The sequence below is a fragment of the Micropterus dolomieu genome, linkage group LG01 (assembly GCF_021292245.1).
Source record: "Micropterus dolomieu isolate WLL.071019.BEF.003 ecotype Adirondacks linkage group LG01, ASM2129224v1, whole genome shotgun sequence".
Lineage (NCBI taxonomy): Eukaryota > Metazoa > Chordata > Actinopteri > Centrarchiformes > Centrarchidae > Micropterus > Micropterus dolomieu.
In genome coordinates this window covers 34709086-34727514 of record NC_060150.1, presented here as the reverse complement: position 1 = coordinate 34727514, position 18429 = coordinate 34709086, and the positions used below count along the sequence as shown (strand labels likewise).

The following is an 18429-nucleotide window of genomic DNA, read 5'->3' as shown; positions in this document are numbered from 1 at the left end:
GTTATAAAACACAGGCAGTGTGATGTACAGAAGGTTATGGAAATAAGAAATAGTAGCCTAGGCTGACTTTAAAAGTCATAATGGAATTCAAAAGCCAAATTAAAGATGCACACTTAGGCTATTTTTTTTTTTTAAAGTGAGGCCCACGTAGCCTACAGTTTTGACACACTTTTACTTTACTTGAGTAACGTTATTTATGTTCTCTGCAAAATCTTATGCAGATATTTTTATATAGCCTATGTATATTTTTTATAAAAGAAAATATTTTGCTTGAAAAGCATATGGACTGATAGGCCTAAATAGCATGGAGAGCGACAGTATATTAAACTAATCCTTCAAATAAAACCTTCAGAATAAGTAGGCCTACTTTTGCTTTTAATATAGGGCTATTGCTTTTATACTTACTTTTTATGAAGCGTAAATTAAAATAGGACTTTCACTGAATGCAATGTATTTTAGTAGGCTATTACATTAAGAAATGTGGGGTTCTTCCGCTAGTGGTTTGGCTCCCATCACGGCCACCAAACAGGGGCAAACACATCTTAAAGGCTGCAGCAAGACGGTACACGACGTCGTAAGCGTTGGCTGCCTTAAATAAAAATTAAAAATAAAACCGGTAAAAGCACACTGAACGCACCCCCAGATGCGCCTGTTGTTCTGGTAGAAGGCATGTCTGCGTGTATGCCATCATCATTCATTTTTTACGTGTGATTGGGTACGCAGCCTAACCTTAGGCTACCTTAACGATCCACTTTCACTTTCCACAATAAACAGATCGGATGTTTGCAAGTAAATTGCTGTGATATGTCTTAAACTCATGGCTTCTGATTTAAGTTCAGTAGCCTATTGCGTTCAAATACAAAAACACCTAAAATGAGGTTGGGTTATGGCTTGATCTGTGGCCATATCCCACAAGCTTAATTTCTTTTCGGAAAGAAATGGATCTAAACTCCCAATTCATCCTAACAAGAAAATATGATTCAAACAAGATCTTTCATGAAATGAATTAAGACCAGTGGAATAGTTAATCTGACATTCTCGTTTTTTACAACTGGCGGCTAAAGAAATAGGCTATATGTTTTTATAAATAACTTAGTTTTAAATATAATAAAAGCTTAAGAGCGCATCTACAGCGGCTCAAACCGGGCAGGAAAGTAAATTGTCTATCTGATCTTCCTTTGAGATATTGAAGTGGGGAAAAAAATCTCAACAGATTAAAAAAAAACTTTTAGGTTACATCACCTCTGAGTGTAGTGTATGGACCTGGCGCTTTATTGTGACAGGCGCTCAAGTCTCAGTCCTATTGGGTCTAGCTCTGGGTGGACTGCATAAATAGCGAGTGAGACGCGGGTAGAGGATGACATGAGTGGAGGAGCAGCAGAGGAAGTGGGAGGCACAAGTCGTAGTAGCTGCCCGTAACTCACTGCAACTGGACTCTTGACTGAACAGCATCTGAACTCTCTTTTCACTAAGAAGTTGTGGGGTTCCTGCTTTGCGCTTTTCTTTTTGTTCCCCACTTGTGTGCATGAGCGTTGCCAGCACAGTTTCCTGCCTGCTCTCTTTCTGTTCAAGTTTGTTGGCGCGAGCCCACCTCTCTGCTGCAAACAGGTTTCAAGACAAACATTCCCCGCGCTTGTTTCCGCTCCTTTTAGTTGAATTGATAGAAAGTCAATATGGTGATGATTATTGTGGAGTTTTTCGTGGTCATTTTGAAGGTGCTCTGGGCCTTTGTAATTGCCGGGGCGAAATGGGTTGTGCGGCCCAAGGAGAAGAGCGTGGCCGGACAGGTGTGCGTGATCACCGGGGCTGGGAGCGGCCTCGGGCGGCTCTTCGCCAAGGAGTTTGCCCGGAGACGAGCGACACTGGTGTTATGGGATATAAACAGCCAAAGCAACGAGGAAACCGCTGAGATGGTGCGGCAGATATACCACGAGCTGGACACTCCCATAACTAAAGAGGGTAAGTTGTGCTTTCTTTGCGGTAATTAGGATGTCATTAGCTTTTTACGCGTGGTCAGCGAAATCGTGCGTTTTGGGTCGCATTACGTTTTGTTTCTGCAGCGGTATATTCCAAGGATACTTGAAACGGTGTTCTTCTAGGCAGACTATTTAACAATGACCACACTGATGAATGTGTTACATAGCAACATACGTGGACATTGCTGCAACGCCTCACACACCTCTGCACACAGTCTCAGAATTTCAAACAAGTGACTTCTTTTAAATACTTAATAAAAAAGTGTGAAACATTCGAATGTAAAGTGATCTCTTAACATGCATTATAATCTCTGAATAATTTCAATGTGGAGACTGACAAAATCCCCAATATTTTTAAATGTCCATCTAATTTCCCTTTAAGACTTACAATACAATTACAATACCTGGTGAGCCTGCTGAACAAACCTTCACTTTTGTCATCTCTGCTTGCATCCCTTTTCCCCCTGCAGGGCCAGTTGGGGGGGTAGAGGAGGTCCCTCCTTTCCAGCCGCAGGTCTACACCTATGTGTGCGACGTTGGCAAACGGGAGAGCGTGTATTCTACAGCCGAGAAGGTGCGTCGAGAGGTGGGAGATGTGGACATACTGATCAACAATGCCGGCGTCGTCTCTGGCCATCACCTTCTGGAGTGCCCAGATGAGCTGATCGAGCGCACCATGGTGGTCAACTGCCACGCACACTTCTGGGTGAGTAGTGGCACAGGCAATAAAGCATGCCATCCCAGCTGAAGAGTGATCGCTGAGTAATGTGAGTTGTATGTAGATATTAGGAATTATAGTATGATTTGTATCTACCTGCGTTTCCATTATCAAGAGTTTACTGTGAGAGGTTCATAGGAATGTTTCCAGTCTGACATGCATGTCTCTCCATAATCTTGTCCTTCTGTGTGCCAAGCTCAAGAATCAGAGGTCAGTGTGTATGCCTCCAGGTTTGAGAAAGTATGACCATAAATAGCTGGCCTACATGTTTAACTTTCAGCTCCGCTTAGTTTCATCCTGCCAGAGGAAAGTCAGGGGTTTGGCTTTTTGAATTTGGCCTTCGCTGCTCTTTGGCAGCCCTTCCTTCTCCTACCCTTTGCCGTGCAGATCTGCACAAATCTGAGTTGCGTGATGGAAGCAGGGGGTTCTCTACGTGGGCTGGATCTGTGTCTGATCAGCTCATCACAATTTGTTGGCAGGCAGTGATTTGTTGTGTATCAGATTTTTCTCTGGCTCGGTTCCTCGGGCCTTTCAGTGCAAATCCTTATCTTAAAGGCTATGCGGACTTGGAGTGAACATGTTGCACTTTAGATCAGCAATAAGCTGCAGCATTGAACAGGCCAGGTGCTATCACAGATTTTGTGTTTTTTGAGGGTGTGGAAAGACGATGGTTGCAGTCTGGCAATTAGAAATCTATGAAGATCAGCAACCTTGCTGGTGGGATTGAGTTGAGCATCGAGTATTCAAGCTCCTCTTCCATACAAAACGGTAATGGTGACTGATTGCATTGATTGGCTACGGCAACATCTGTTGAACAATTGTAGTGATTGTGCACAAATTGGTTTATATGCCTGCTGTAGAGTAAATTGCAAGGAATGAAAGTGTGTCCTTTGTCTGGTGTCCGGGCTCTGAATTGACCATTTCATCTTAGATTGTGTTTGTCACGATATATTGAGCAGTGTGTCTAGTGACGCAGATGATGGGCACTTTGAGATTTTGGCCGCAGGCTTGACCCCCACCCCCTGTTTTTTTATTTTTTATTTTTTTAAACCGAGAACTGTATTTTCAATGATGCCATGAAACCAGTGATTGTGAAGCTCCCTAATTGAGCATGAAAATCTCTTGTGTTGTCAGACAGGTTGCGTATTTCCTCCTTAATGGGTGCTCAATTCAACTATTCATGCGCGTCCACGTTCTTTTAAACTGAGGATTTAGAGTCACATCCAGTGGTTGGGTGGCAGATTTGGGATTTTTAAAAGGGGTCCGTTTTGTGATCTTCCATATTCTGAGGCAAGCGTGGTTTCTTTACGGGGGGGGCAGATGAAAGGGGGACTTAATGAATGGTGACAGCCAGCATAGAGGATGTGGTTCATTAAAGACACAAGCTAGATGAATAGAGCTTAGACTAACAGGGACCTGTCCACTTTCCTTACTAATACAAACACTGGACAGTTGCTCACTGCATGCAGGTGGTACATTACACAAACCCTTGTTTATGTAAATTTTTTTTTTACAAAACTGTCTCTTTTTAAAATGGCTTAATTGTGGTTTATGACTCAACTAATACACTCAGTTTAGGGTCTAGTCATACAAAGTTTGAAGTGGATTTTAAACCTTCTTTATTCAAGGTACATGCTGTCAATGCTTCTTATAGAATGCTGACACTTGAACGATATTACAAAAGAGACGTTGACTTAATATGCAGATGAGGTTGCTTTCGCCACCTCTTGTCATTTAGTTTTTTTTTTTTTTTTTAAATCTACAATTGTCCAAACACAACATCGTATACAGTGTAGTAGTAATAAGGCAGGGATGGAGACATGAACAGGAAACGACTGGTAATCGTGATGTGGTGGTCTGTCTGCCAGATCGGCCTAGCTCAGCAATGGGTGCAGCTGCATGGCAGTCACGGAGGCCAGCTCTGTTCATCTGGCTCTGCCACACATACACGCACATACACACGAACAGCTATGATTCAGTCCCTCACCCCTCTATTATGGTGGGTTTTTTTTTTTTTTTTTAAGAGACAGGGGGGTCATAACATTTAATTAGTTTGCTTTGATTAGTCCAGCTGGCGATTTCTGATGCCTCAGTTTTTAGTCATGCCAGGACTGGGACTGTGCAGTCATGTCAAGTGTCAGAGTTTTTGTGTGTGTTCATCCCTAAGCATCTTGAGCTTGTTATCCAACAGGCGGTTCATGAACAATAAGCAGTAATTCACCCCCCCATCGTGGAAATCGCACCGCTTTTGTGCGACTACATGAAAGCGCAGAGCGTTTGACAGTAATATGGCGGGAAAAGAGCAGAGGAAAGAAGAGGAAGGAAGGCAATGCCGTCCCATCCACAGGCAAGGCGAGAGGGTAATGGTAAGCTGCTGCTGACCCACTTTATCTGACAATTGGTTTCTTGTCTGTGGATCAGTTTGACAAGATGCCAGGCGACAGGAGCCAAGTCCCGTGGGCCGCATTCCTGCTGTATCCAGAGAAAGGAGGCAGCCAGGCAGAAGGGTCCTACTTGACTGGTTTTATATTGGCCTCTCCTCACTCCCAGTGCACCTGTACCTCTCACTGGAGCTAGCCATGACTACTCATGTTCAGTCTCTCCCAGACCATGTACCTGTTCGTATCTCAAAGGATGGGATTAAGACAGCAACTATTACTTTTATCTATTAATCTGCCACACATTACATTCTATTGAAAAATACCCATTATAATTTCCCAGAGCCCACTGTGATTCAGATGTTTTGATTTATCTGACAAACAGTCCGAAACCCAAATATATTCAGTTTACGGTCATCATGAAGAACATACAATTGTCACATTTGAGTAGTTGGAACCAAAGAATGGTTGGCATTTTTTTTTCAAAAATGTTTTGATCTATTAAAATGGCTGAATTGTTTCAGCAGTAGATGGGAGTAAAATTATTAGACTGAGGAAAGAACAAGGAAATGTGGTTGCTTTCCAGGTAACTTGAACTGCAGTAGTCCAACCAGCAGGGGGTTTGAGGTTTGGTCTTCTGTAGCAGAGCCTCACTGATTAGCAAAGACTGCCACAACATGACCAATCTGCATCCATCATCCCTGATGACCAGTAAACCTAACCCACTCAAATTCCATGATCTGTTGTAGCGTCAGACAAGCTCTTGAGCTCAGGTCCCCCCACCACCACCCCAAAAATTCTCTCGTCCGGGGAGAAGTCAGCCCAATTAAATGGCCATCTGGTCCGACGCAAAGGCCAATATTTTGTTCATATTCCTGCTGGTCAGGCGCTAGCACTAATGCAGCCTGACACCCCAGCTGCAAGAAGCTTTGTGTGGCTTAAATGCTCCTGGGGGCACGCACCAATTAGGGGGTGCAGTGGGCAAAGCACCCCCACATAGGCCAAGGAGGCCCGACTGTGTCAGCGGGTAATTTAGCGGAACAAGGGAGCGTTGAGACCCAATTACGGCCGCTCTGATGTAAGACACGAGCCCCTGGTTGCCTTCACACATTTTGTGTCTGAGAGGTCAGCGGGGGTCATACCCACATGCCAGAGCTGCCATGAGAAGCAGGACATAGCACGAGGGTGGGAGCGAGACGGGACGTTTGTTCATGTTTAGCCTCGTCCTCCAGCTGAGGGAAGTCAGCCTTTTCTTCCCATCATTTCCAGTTACTTTCAGACCACTCAGCAAAAAATTGTCCAGTTGTGTCTGAGTGTTGGCTTTAGCTGTACAGTTCTGTGCCAGATCAAGTCATTCCCTGCTCTCTGAAAGTTGCTATGGGAGTTGGGGGAAACGTTGGCTCAAGTCAGGTATGGGCATATCTTAAGTTAATGCTTCATTTGCACGCAACTCTCTCCCTCATCCGCTGCCATTCTGGCTTACAGAGGCCTTTCTCAGCTTTTACCCAGGCCTCACGTTCCCTCGCTCCCACCCCTTTGGGCTCATTCAATGCATTGAATATTGCAGCAACTTTAAATTGTAGGTCCTGGAAAAGTGCAGATGTTGGGAGCACAGTCAAATCTGTTGTACTGTACCTGGCTATAGAATGAAGTCATCTTTGTTGCCCCAGCCGTTCTCTACACAGAACAAGGAGAAAGGGGTTTAATACAGATAGCAGAGATTACTGTCGGTAGGTCTGATGTAGTTAATCTCTAGGGGCAGTTTTAATGAGGCTTTTCCTTCCGTGCCAGTGGTTTCATGGCTGTACTACCTGGTACCGTGCACTCTCTAGCTCAGTGCTCCCCTCCAGCCAAATGTTTACAAAAGGAGGCTGAATCATTTCTCTGGCCAGGATTACATACTGTACCAACCAATGAAACTGTTCATTTTATGACCACAAAATTATTGGAAGCTGGGAAAGTTCATTCCCAGCTTCCAATTGGTCAAAAGTAATAAGAAATGCTCTCCCCAGTTTTCCGAAACCTTAAGTGATATCTTAAAATTGCGTACTAAAGAATCCAAAGATGCCACATTTTACATGTTTTAAATGACTTACTGCAGCCAGCAGAAGTAGTTATAGATTAAAAAGTATGTAAGACAGTGTGTTTCGACACCATGGGGAAGCTTGTGGTGGTGTGATGTAAAGGTGTCCTCTGGGGTTTTTTATTTTCAACTTCACTGACATTTTAAGAGTCACATGCTTTGTTCTTCACTATGGCAGCGCACATCTGACTTCAATAGATCTAACAGTGCTAGCAACAAAAGGCCTGCTGGTTGTTTTGTAGACCTCCTAGTGGGAGAGTGATTGGTCAGTTCCTATCGTTGCAGTCACATGTCACACCTGCTGATTGGCTCATGCTGTGTCCAAAGTCAGCAGACGGGCAGGATGAAGAATGGATCCATAGGTTAATCAGCTGTAACTGCTAACACTCTCTGTCTCTCTCTGAATCCCCTCCGCGGGGTTACCCTTCACACCGCCTCACTAACTCCCCATTGGACTGGCTGGTGGAACCACTCGGGCTCTCACGTGGCACTCGGGTGAAACCCTTTCATCTCCGGCCTCATCTCGCCACCGATTGTCCCGCTGACTGCGGCTCGGGCAGGGCGTGAGGCTGCGTGGGTAGACGAGAGGTTGAATTGTATTGTTGAGTGAACGGAGGCCTATGATTGGTGTTGTCACCAAGTCTTTAGAGCCAGACCCAACGACGGGCACCAGATCTGTGTGGGAAAAGAACAGATTGTACAGCAGCGCACACACCTTCAGTTCAGTGAATACCTGAAGGGGGGGGGGCCCATCAGTCCTTCCTTCCCTCATCTAATTCACACCTACCACAAAGGAAAACTTCCAGCTTAATATTGTATTTTCATACTCAAATGCTGCACCTCAAGTGCTCAGACTGATCACTTTTTTTTTTTTTTTTTTTTTTTTCTTGGTCAGCCTGTTATGAATTCTCATTCAGACGCCTCTCTCTGCATCACCATGGAGAAGAGGGAGAAACACATGGCGAGGGGGAATGAGAGGGAGGCAGAGGATCAAAGGGCTTTGGCACAGACAAACTGCACAAGTGAACTAACCTTCTTTTTTTTTTTTTTCTTCTCTTCTTTTCTCCCCCTGTGCCCTTCTGTCTCTTCTGTCCTTCCCCCAGACCACCAAGGCGTTTCTCCCCAAGATGCTGGAGCTGAATCATGGCCACATTGTGACAGTTGCCAGCTCCCTGGGTTTATTCAGCACAGCTGGAGTGGAGGTTAGTATCATACACAAACACATCCCATCGTTCCCACCATCCAAAACCAGTGCTTTTTCTCCAAGGCCCTCAGCGTGCCAGCTAGCACACTGGGCCAGGGGAGGTAAGGCCCCCTTTCTCTAGTTGTCCCTCCACCCGTTAAATTAAGGGACACAGATGAGCGTTGGGGAGCCTCTTATGGATTCCTCTATCTGCAGCAGTGGGGGTGTTGGGTCCCTATTGGGTTCTGGCCCCGGGGCCAGAATGAGCTGACAGCTCCCCAAGGGACAGACATCTTCATCACCGCTTTTGTGAACAACTTGGTGCTCACTCAGTATTCAGCTCACAGCATCTCTCAATGGATAAGGTTTTGGTTTTCCTTCCTATAGAGTGTGTGGTTTTTATGCATATTAAAATATTTAGTGGAGTCATTTATCTCCTTAACCACAGAGGGAGTAAATTGGTAGCCCTCCTAGATGGTTTTATTTTGATATTTCAGAGAACAGAGTTCTCATTTATCCCCTTTGCTGAGAATGGTGTCAGTTTCAGATCGTCTACAGGGACAACTACTACTACATTTACCTTTTGTTTTTATAGCTGCACATTTGCTTTTGTTGTACAAGCATTCATTCATAATGATTAAAGCCCTCCCTCCTCCCTTCAAAGCGACTAGTGAGTTTTTTTTGTTAAACTATTATGCTTCCTGGAATGTGACTTCAGCACATGCACATTAATTTTAGGGAAAGCCCTCGCCTGTCATGTGGGCACTGTCAAATCTCTTTATCCTCCCCATGTTTATCGACATGCATCTGTTTGCCCAAGCCTTTTTTTAAAAAAAAAGCTTTCCTTGGCAAACCACATCAAAACCTTCCCGCCAAGCAAAGCAGTCTCCTGATGCACCACTGAAGAATGCTAATGAAACCGTAGACCATTGGACAGGCTTGCTCAGGTTTTTGTGGCTGTATCATTAACAGCAAGGAGAGACCTCTGTGCCCACGGGGCATGTTTGATAATGTTCTGTGGTCCCTGGGTGCGGGCAGAGGCCGTTTTACAGGGCTAACCTGTTCTCTTTTTATTCCCTTCAGGATTACTGTGCCAGTAAGTTTGGTGCCATTGGGTTCCACGAGTCACTGAGCCATGAGCTGAAGGCCTCAGAGAAGGATGGCATCAACATGACTCTGGTGTGCCCTTACCTGGTTGACACAGGAATGTTCAAAGGCTGCAGGATAAGGTTAGATTAAACACACTGGCTAGTCTAATTGTTTTTGTGTGCGCAGCTCCTTCTCTTTAAAAGGGGGGGGGGGGCTTTCTTGCACCTGGGATCAGTTTGTAATCTCCAATTTTCACCATATAAACTTGCCTTACAAACACCCTTTTTTTTTTTTTTTTTTTATGAACTTCAAAGCAGCAGCTGATGGTTTGTTTTGTGTTTAGCTATCATAAAGTCACTTGTATGACATTGGTTAGAGCTGTGCTTACAGAGTGACTTTCCCAGGGGAAAACCTCACCAACAGGTGCACCTGGGCTATCCCCACCCCCTTTCTGCTGCTGTTATAGTCCTCAGTTTGTTTGATGGTTACAGTCAGCAGGTGTGCATTTGTCTCAGCGTCCCTCCACTTTGGAGCAATCACTATTACCATGCTCATGTATCACTTTATACATGGATGGATTAAATGTGTTGTGATTCTAGCAATTTAAAGTATATATTCCAACATGTTTAAATTAAACGCACTCTAAATTCAATAAACGGTCAATCTGCAATAGCCCTTTCCACTCCAGTTCCTGAATGATTTCAATCAAACATAATTGGCTTTCCAAATCTGAGCCTGTTTTTAGTAAATTAGATTCCCTGAATTTTGGGCCTGTAAATAACTGGTGTGCTACTTTTGTTTTTCAGGAAGGAGATTGAGCCTTTTCTGCCTCCTCTGAAGCCAGAGTTCTGTGTGAAACAGGCCATGAGGGCCATCCTCACCGACCAGCCCATGATCTGTACACCTCGCATTGTCTATATGGTCAACTTCATGAAAAAGTGAGCTGCCTACCGTCTACATTCAAATATCCTGTGTTTTGTTTTTTCCTTCCTATAAATCCCCCCTTTACACATTCCTCTCCGCCATTACGCCATCAGCTCTCAGTAAACTATACAGGAGTATCTTGTGTCACTTATAATTTTTTTTTATCTGTCCTCTCTCCACAGCATCCTGCCCTTCGAGGCCATTGTGTGCATGTACCGGTTCCTAGGCGCCGACAAGTGCATGTACCCCTTCCTAGCTCAAAGAAAGGAGGCCATGAACAACAATGAGGCGAAGAACGGGATCTAGGGAGGGGGTGGGCACTGTTTGTAACACGAACAGAGGCACATAAACCTGCAAGCATGAGGAAACAACCACTGAGGATAAAAATGGGGAAGATGGAAGGAAGAAAGACTGAATCTAGACTGGTGCACTTGCGCTGAGCAAATGCAAAGGTTTATCATATTGTTCCTCTGGAACAAAGAAAGCTGTGTACTACACAACGGATTTATTTGACCTGTCTGTTTTTGTCTTTTTTGTTTGTGTGTGTGGGTTGGTTTTTTTTTTTTTAAAGTTTGTTTAAAGAAACCTTCTATATTCTGTGTCACTAGTTTTGAAATCGTACAGAAAAGGTATCCAATAACTATTTACATATTGTAGTCACCAGCCTTATCTAGTGTCATTGTGGAAATATACAGTATGTTACTGTACAAACAGTAAAAAAAGTTTCACTTTTATTTTATTTTTGTAGACATGCACTGTAATTTCTGATTTTTCTCTACACTGCCAGCATTCTGTGTAGGAAGGTTCATCACAGCATTTCAAACTAATGTCTCCCCATGCAGAGGCTCTTTCAGTCAGGAAATTGGTTTGCAGCTACTATAGCTTGTGCCATTTAAAAACAAAGCGAGATGAATATTTCCAAATTAAAGCTTACCATATTAAGTCACACACATGTAGCGTGGGACATTTCAAGGCCAGATTGTGGCTGATTTAAATCTTCAAAGTGGTTTCCAGTGTAATGAAATCCATTGTCCCTTTTTTAAAGGTCCTGTTATTTCAGGCCTGTATTAACTAACCTCTCATAAGAAAAGTGGAACGAGGGAGTCCCGGGTTGATCTAGCATGTGACACATTCAGAATGTACTGCTTTGGGAGAAACGGAGGAAATTTATTTTATTTTCAGATCTGTGGTGTTTATATTGGAAATTCTTCTGTTACAATATTATATTGTCCAAAAAAATATCCCAACACAGGCTGTAACGCGAGGCGAACCGCTGTCCCAACCCTAATGTGTGGTTGAGGGAGAAATGCATTAAACACTAGCTTTCATCATTCTTCCCGAAGTAACACTTTAACACTCCTGTCTATTGTCCAGTTAAAGTGAAATGTAAATGTCTTAATGTTGTGAATACCCCAGTTTCTCCAAATGACTGTCTCCACCGTTTGATGTATGCATATATTATGTTTTGGGACGACAAGAGTTTTTGAATTTCAACTACATTCCAATAGGCATTATTCCTTCAGTCAGTGATGAGCCTAAATTCTCTACCTCTTAATTTTTGCCTTTTTTTTTTGACAGTATGACATAAGCCGCTTTTTTTTTTTTTTTTTTGTAATTTTCTGAAGACTGCTCTATAGCTGAGCAAATGTGGTTCCAAATGTTTAGTGTGTCTACCTAACTTAAATTAATAAAAGTGATTTAGATTATTAAATAGTGTTCATTATTACCCGCCAGTCGGCATGTGAAATCTCAACCCGAATGGCAGTAAGGAAATAAACCATGAAAATTTGTAGGGGAAAACTCTGTTCCTGTCTGACATTCAGTTATTTTACACCCACACTCTTCTTTCTAATGCTGGTAATCCAAGCTGCGATTAAAATTCAATACTTGTAGTAGTGGTTAGTATTTGTTGTTCTGCATGCTGTGAATCACCACAGTTAAGTGACAGGAAAGATCTTTTGCAATGCTGATTAACTTCTTAAACAGTCTGTTAAGATGACATCCACCCAGCCCTTTTCTCCTCTTTATGACTACTCTTTTTCACTATTACTATCACTGCCCTCCCACATTGTGCCACACTGAGTCAGGCAGCCTTAAGATATGGGTGTCAGTGAAAGACTGCAACAGCCATTTGCCTTTGAGTAAATATATTGTACGCACAGCACAAGCAGGCATGTGATTATTAAGCTTACACAAGAGTCTGACAGTCACGCTGTAAGTCACTAAAAAGGAAAGAGGGTGCACAGAGTTGTCATTTTGGGAGTTACAGAAAGGTTAGCAGTGAGTAAAATATTTTACTACATCATTAAAGAATAAAAATAATTCAGGGTTTGGGTGACTTAACAGTGCAAACTTTGGGTTAAAGTTTTGGCAACTGTCTGGGAGTAACAATGAAACCCCTACCATTTACTTCACTAAAGGAAAACAAGAAAAAAAGCAACATTTCCTAATTGGTGTCACATTAGGATGTCATGAGCTAGATTTGGACTCATGCTCAAACTGAGTTCTTTGCATGCTGTAGTGGCCTTTGAGGTATCAGTATTTGTGAGGATTTTAATGACCTACGGTGCTGTTCATATTCTGAAGTTACAAGTTATACAAGGCAGTTTTTGAGCTTAGTTATAATGCATTTTTTGACACATTTAATTCTGCAGTGATGTTCAAACATCAAGTCAAATTAAGTGACAATAAGCAAGCATATTGATTGGGGTGGGATTTGATCATTTTTAGGCCAAGGAAATAAAAACAGGAACATGATGTACTATTTCTTCTCCAGAAGTGTCTTCTTGTTTGTGTATAGAAGGCTCATAAATTAAGGGGTAAAACTACTGCCTTTAAATGAATAATAAAATTACAGAGAAAATATAATGTAACAGTTATATGGATACATTAAATGTGGTAAAAACACTGTTTTTGGTGTCTGTTTTTTCCCCTGCAGAAAATGTTTGGAATACAAAGGTAATGAGTCCACGCAACTGTATGATATTTTAATCTGGGTCAGAGAAAAAGCCATGTCTTCAAGGTCCTGTTTCAGACCCTCCCTCATTACAGCCATTTCTCTCTCTTACCAGCAGATCAAGTCTGATTAGAGTTTAGTCAATAAAACTGACTCAGCATTAAGCCCAAACACTGATAACACAGAGCTTAAAGATTCAGGTACAGTCATGGCCAAAAATATGGACACCCCTGAATCTGTCTGTCACATAATGCACTACTTGTCTCGCAATCACAAATGCTTTGGTGTTCTCATGAGAAAAAAGCCAAATCTGAGACATTCCACACAGAACTCCAAAAATGGACTGGACAAAATTATTAGCACCATCAACCTAATTATTTGGTAGCACACCCTTTGGAAAAAATCAAATCACCTCCTGTAACCATCAGAGAGTTTCTTACACCTCTGTACTGGAATTTTGGACCACTCCTCTTCTGCCAACTCTACGGGATTTACACTGAACATAATTATAACGCAACACTTTTGTTTTTGCTCCCATTCATCATGAGCTAAACTCAAAGATCTAAGATTTTCTCTATGTACACAAAAGGCCTATTTCTCTCAAATATTGTTCACAAATCTGTCAAAATCTGTGTTAGTGAGCACTTCTTCTTTGTTGAGATAATCCATCCACCTCAGGTGTGGCATATGCTGGCCACTTCAGAACTCTGCAGTGCTTAAACCATTGTTGGGTGCTTTTTAAATTATACTTTGAGTCAGTGTCCTGCTGTAAGACCCATGACCTCTGACGGAGACCCAATCTTTTGACACTGGGCCCTACATTGCGGCCCAAAATTCTTTGGTATTCAGATTTAATAATGCCATGCACACGGTCAAGATATCCAGTGCAAGAAGCAGCAAAGCAACGACAAAACATCAGTGAACCTTCACCAAGTTTTACTAGAGACAGTGTTCTTTTCTTTGAAAACCTCGTTTTATTTTTATGAAAACAGAAGAATGGTGTGCTATACCAAGCATCTCTATTTTAGTCTCATCTGTCCACAGGCCATTCTCACAGAAGGATTTTGCATTCCTCAGGAAAGTTTAGGCAAACTCCAATCTGGCTTTTTATGTTTCTGTCCTCCCTTTTCATTCAGATGGTGACAGATAGTCTGTGTTGACACTGCTGCAACCTCTGTCTGCAGATCAGCCTGAATTTGTTTGGAAGTTAATCGATGTTCTTTATCCACTGTTTGAACAATCCTCCGTTGCAATCTTTCATAAATGTTTCTCTTTTGTCTTCGTCCAGGGAGATTAGCTACAGTGCCATAGGCTGTAAATTTTTTCAGTGTTCCGCATAGTGGGCACAGGAACATTTCTATGGAAGGAGATGGACTTGTAGCCATGAGAGTGTCCATGCTTGAGTGTCAACCTTTCTTCATTTGGACTGGTTGTTGCCAGTACCAGCACCTGTGAATTGCTAAAGGTGAGTTTAATTACATATTAAAGGGAAATCACATGCTTAAAATACACTTATTTCTGAAGATTTTCAAATGTGCCAATAATTTTATCCTGTCCATTTTTGTGCGGAACGTCTCAAATCTGGCTTTTTCCACTGCTATTTTTGTGTTGTTCCAATGCAAACAAAAGTAATAAACCAAAGCATTTGTAATTGTGACAGTTTTCTGGGAGAAGTAGTGCATTATGTGACAGACATGCAGGGGTGCCCATATTTTTGGCCATGACTGTATGTGTCTTAATACCAAAATCTCTGCTAGACACTCGAAGCAAAAATATCCATTGATTAACAGCATTATGGTCTAGAAACCAGATCAACAAAGTACGTTTCTTCATCTAACAAAGCTTTACCTTCAAAATCTTAACGCTGTTGAATGCAAAATGGAATCTGGGAGTTCAGTGATCCTCCACACGTCTATCAGGATAGCAGACACTCATCTCACCACAGAACAAATTGATTTCTCGGTGGGTGACAGAATACACCCACCCTCCAGATTCTGATTGCAGGTTCCTCTCCAACCTCCTCGGTGCATTACAGAGAAGTGTGGAGATGTCAGAGCTTCAGCCCACAGCACTCCTTTGCCGTGACTAATCGGGGCCGGATAAAGTTGCTCAGCAGCAGATTAGTTCTAATATGAGGGAGCGCTGTACTGACAGCTACGATCTCTTATGTGCACAGAAGCAATCATCAGAAATCCAGCCACTCCAGGACTCGGTGTAGCTCAGAGCAGGCCTTATTGTGTGAAACATTCCTTTATTTAAGTACACACATAAATGCTTTTGACTCATCCAAGAAAGAAAACTATTAGGATTTTGGCTTGAGTCGTTGCTTGGAAATTCATCAACATCTATAGGATTCCCCTCACTCTTTTATCCACGTGTTAATACAGCCCTAATATAGAGGACTTCAAGGGGGTCGATGGCGCATAATTCAGCCAGAAAAATCAATGACTCTGGCATTTGCTTTTGCATGGCACGAACAAGCTCCACAGCCCCATTGATTTTGTTCTATTTTGGGCAGTACGGTTCACTTCTCATATTGGCTGGTCAGAGCAAGGCAATTCATCTCGGGACTAACACGGCCTCACGCTGGTCTGCCACTACCTGGACAAGCTGGAATAGAGATCTGCTGCTAATGTGTGTGAACAGCCTTGGCGCTCCTCAATGGCTAGCAGATGTAGCTGCCAGCTGAGTCCATTAGTCAGAGAAGTTGAATTAGACCACCGCTGTCCTGTTCGCTCATTCATCTCGCTAATGGGAGAGAGCCAGAGGGCTCAGCGATGCAGAGGTGGCCTGCGTGCGTGGAGGACAGCACAGGTGGTGGAGTTACAAGTAGAAAAGCAAGTAAAAGTGATGGAATGATGCAACACAAGTATGTGATAGATAAGGTGAACGCAGCCTATTGGGTATCAGTCCATCTGAGAGTCATAAAGTTAAAGATTAAGTGTCTCTATTTGGTAAGCAGAAACTGCATTTTTCCTTCACTAAGTGGCCATGCCTACTGCAGAATGAGGTTTGTTTCAAGTATAAATTAACAGGATGTCATGGCATTAAAGTAGTTGTAGTTATTCATTTGTAAAGCTAGATCTTCAAAAAGCACGAGTGAAGGATGACATGAAACAACGTCTTTGTCCTCAGAAAGTAAGTCATTTTGGGACTGCATGAAACTGATGCCCAAAATGAAACTGCTGATAAAACCAGCAGGTTATCCTGAACATGCTGCAGGGGGACGATTTAAAAGTCTGGTGATATTCTAGATTTTTCTTATGGTCACCAAATCCCATGAGAAGACCCAATACCTAAAATGAATTGATCCTACTAATAAGTATTGTCTGCGTAGCCAAAGGCTTATCCAGTTTCCATAAATATTCACAAGCATGTGTTAATCTGCTGTTCAGTCCCCAACAAAGACTTGATTTACTTCATTGAGTAGCACTTGCTAAAAACTACAATGCCCAGTTGTTTTAGATTACTGAGCCTTTAAAAAAAATAAATAAATAAATAGAACTACGTTTTAAAGATTTACATTTTTTGTACAAATCAGTGAGCGCAGGACTGAGAGCCGCAGACACGGTAGGAAAGTCAGAAAGTATTGTGAGACAGACTTTTGCTTAATTGGTTTTGGTCTGAATTGTTGACGGTAAGAAAAAAACAGTAAAATATCCCCAGGCTTATCCTTTAAGATAAGGCACACTATATGAGACTGCTGAGAGATGAGAAACCATGGTGAGTTAGGGTTGTAGATACTGTAAATCTTGTGCTTGCAGGAGGATCTAGAAACTCCTAAACTACATGCTACAGCGTTACACAAAGCAACAGATGATAATGTGTAATGAAGAGAGTGGGAATAACAACACACTATTACAATTTTTAGTACCCCTTTGTTTATTTGTTGGAGCACAACTACCCAATTTGTTATAATTTGCTCATTAGATTTTATTAGTCATTATGAATAATGAATGCAGTGGCATGGGCATTTAAGAGGTAAACTTTAATGATGCAATAAAAACTATTTACAAGGACAACGTAAAGTCTATTTCTCTTTGAGATTTATTTGGAAAATAATTATTTGAGTACTTGATTTTAACTAAGGCAGGGCTTTGAGTCAGGTGCAGATAACTTTTTCCTAACTGCCATTGGATTGAGGGTGAAAGCGCGTTCTTGACTTGAGGAAAAGTAGTTTCACAAAATAACTTTAACTCATTGTCCGCTTAATATCTGCATTTCAAGGAGCAAGCGAACGAGTTACCAAAGTTACAATTCACAGAACTGAACTGAAATGATCTTGCTTTTTGGAGAAATAGCCTCTCGACGACCACTGTTATGTTTGGAGAAAAAAAGGGTAAAGCTTGCAAGACAAAGAACATCATCCCGACCATGAAGCAGGGGTGGGGTGGCAGCATAAGGTTGAGGGGGTGCTTTGCTGCAAGAGACTGGTGCACTTCACAAAATAGATGGCATCATGAGGAAGCAAAATTATGTGGATATATTGAAGCAACATATCAAGACATCAGCCAGGAATTTAAGAGCTTGGTCGTAAATGGGTCTTCCAAATGGCCAACGACCCCAGGCGCAACCTTCCAAAGTTGTGGCAAAATGGTTTAAGGACAACAAAATCAAGGTACTGGGAGTGGCCATCCCAAAGCCCTCAACTCAATCCAACTAAAAATTTGTGGGAAAAACTTAAAAAGCCCGTACGACCAAGGAGGAATGGGGCCAAAATTCCAGCAACTTATTGTGAGAAGTTTGTGGAAGGCTACCTGAAACATTTAAAGGCAATGTTACCAAACACTAATTTCTAACCCACTGGGAATGTGACGAAATAAATAAAAGCCGTTTCCTCTACTAACAAAAGCATTCCCTCTAGTTTTATTCTGACATTTCACATTCTTAAAATAAAGTAGTTTTCCTAACTGACCTAAGACGGGGAGTAAATGTATTTGGCTAAGGTGTATCTAAACTTCCGACCTCAACTGTACTTGAATGCAATTTCTATTCCAGCGATTGCTGTTAGAAAATGTGTGGGAAAAGTAGAATTAATGGAGAAACTGTGCGACTTGCAAGTTGGAGTGTGATGTTGTGTTTACACCTGTTAGAAGGAGAAAATAAAGACACATAGAAACTG

General features: G+C 42.3%; 1 protein-coding gene across 1 annotated transcript; it reads left to right on the top strand.

Moving 5' to 3' along the window:
- Positions 1 to 1368: 1368 nt before the first annotated feature.
- rdh10a (retinol dehydrogenase 10a) lies at positions 1369 to 12154 on the top strand. The gene is made up of 6 exons (XM_046066368.1): positions 1369 to 1959; positions 2447 to 2682; positions 8259 to 8357; positions 9422 to 9567; positions 10234 to 10365; positions 10534 to 12154. The coding sequence occupies exons 1-6, from the start codon at positions 1674 to 1676 to the stop codon at positions 10655 to 10657; spliced, it is 1023 nt and encodes a 340-aa protein (XP_045922324.1). The 5' UTR covers positions 1369 to 1673; the 3' UTR covers positions 10658 to 12154.
- Positions 12155 to 18429: the final 6275 nt, after the last annotated feature.

Bases quoted from the DNA above. Each gene is read 5' to 3' on its own strand.
- rdh10a (XM_046066368.1), top strand. From the start codon at position 1,674: ATGGTGATGATTATTGTGGAGTTTTTCGTGGTCATTTTGAAGGTGCTC. The intron at 1,960-2,446 runs GTAAGTTGTGCT...TTCCCCCTGCAG, and splicing joins CACTCCCATAACTAAAGAGG to GGCCAGTTGGGGGGGTAGAG. The intron at 2,683-8,258 runs GTGAGTAGTGGC...TCCTTCCCCCAG, and splicing joins ACTGCCACGCACACTTCTGG to ACCACCAAGGCGTTTCTCCC.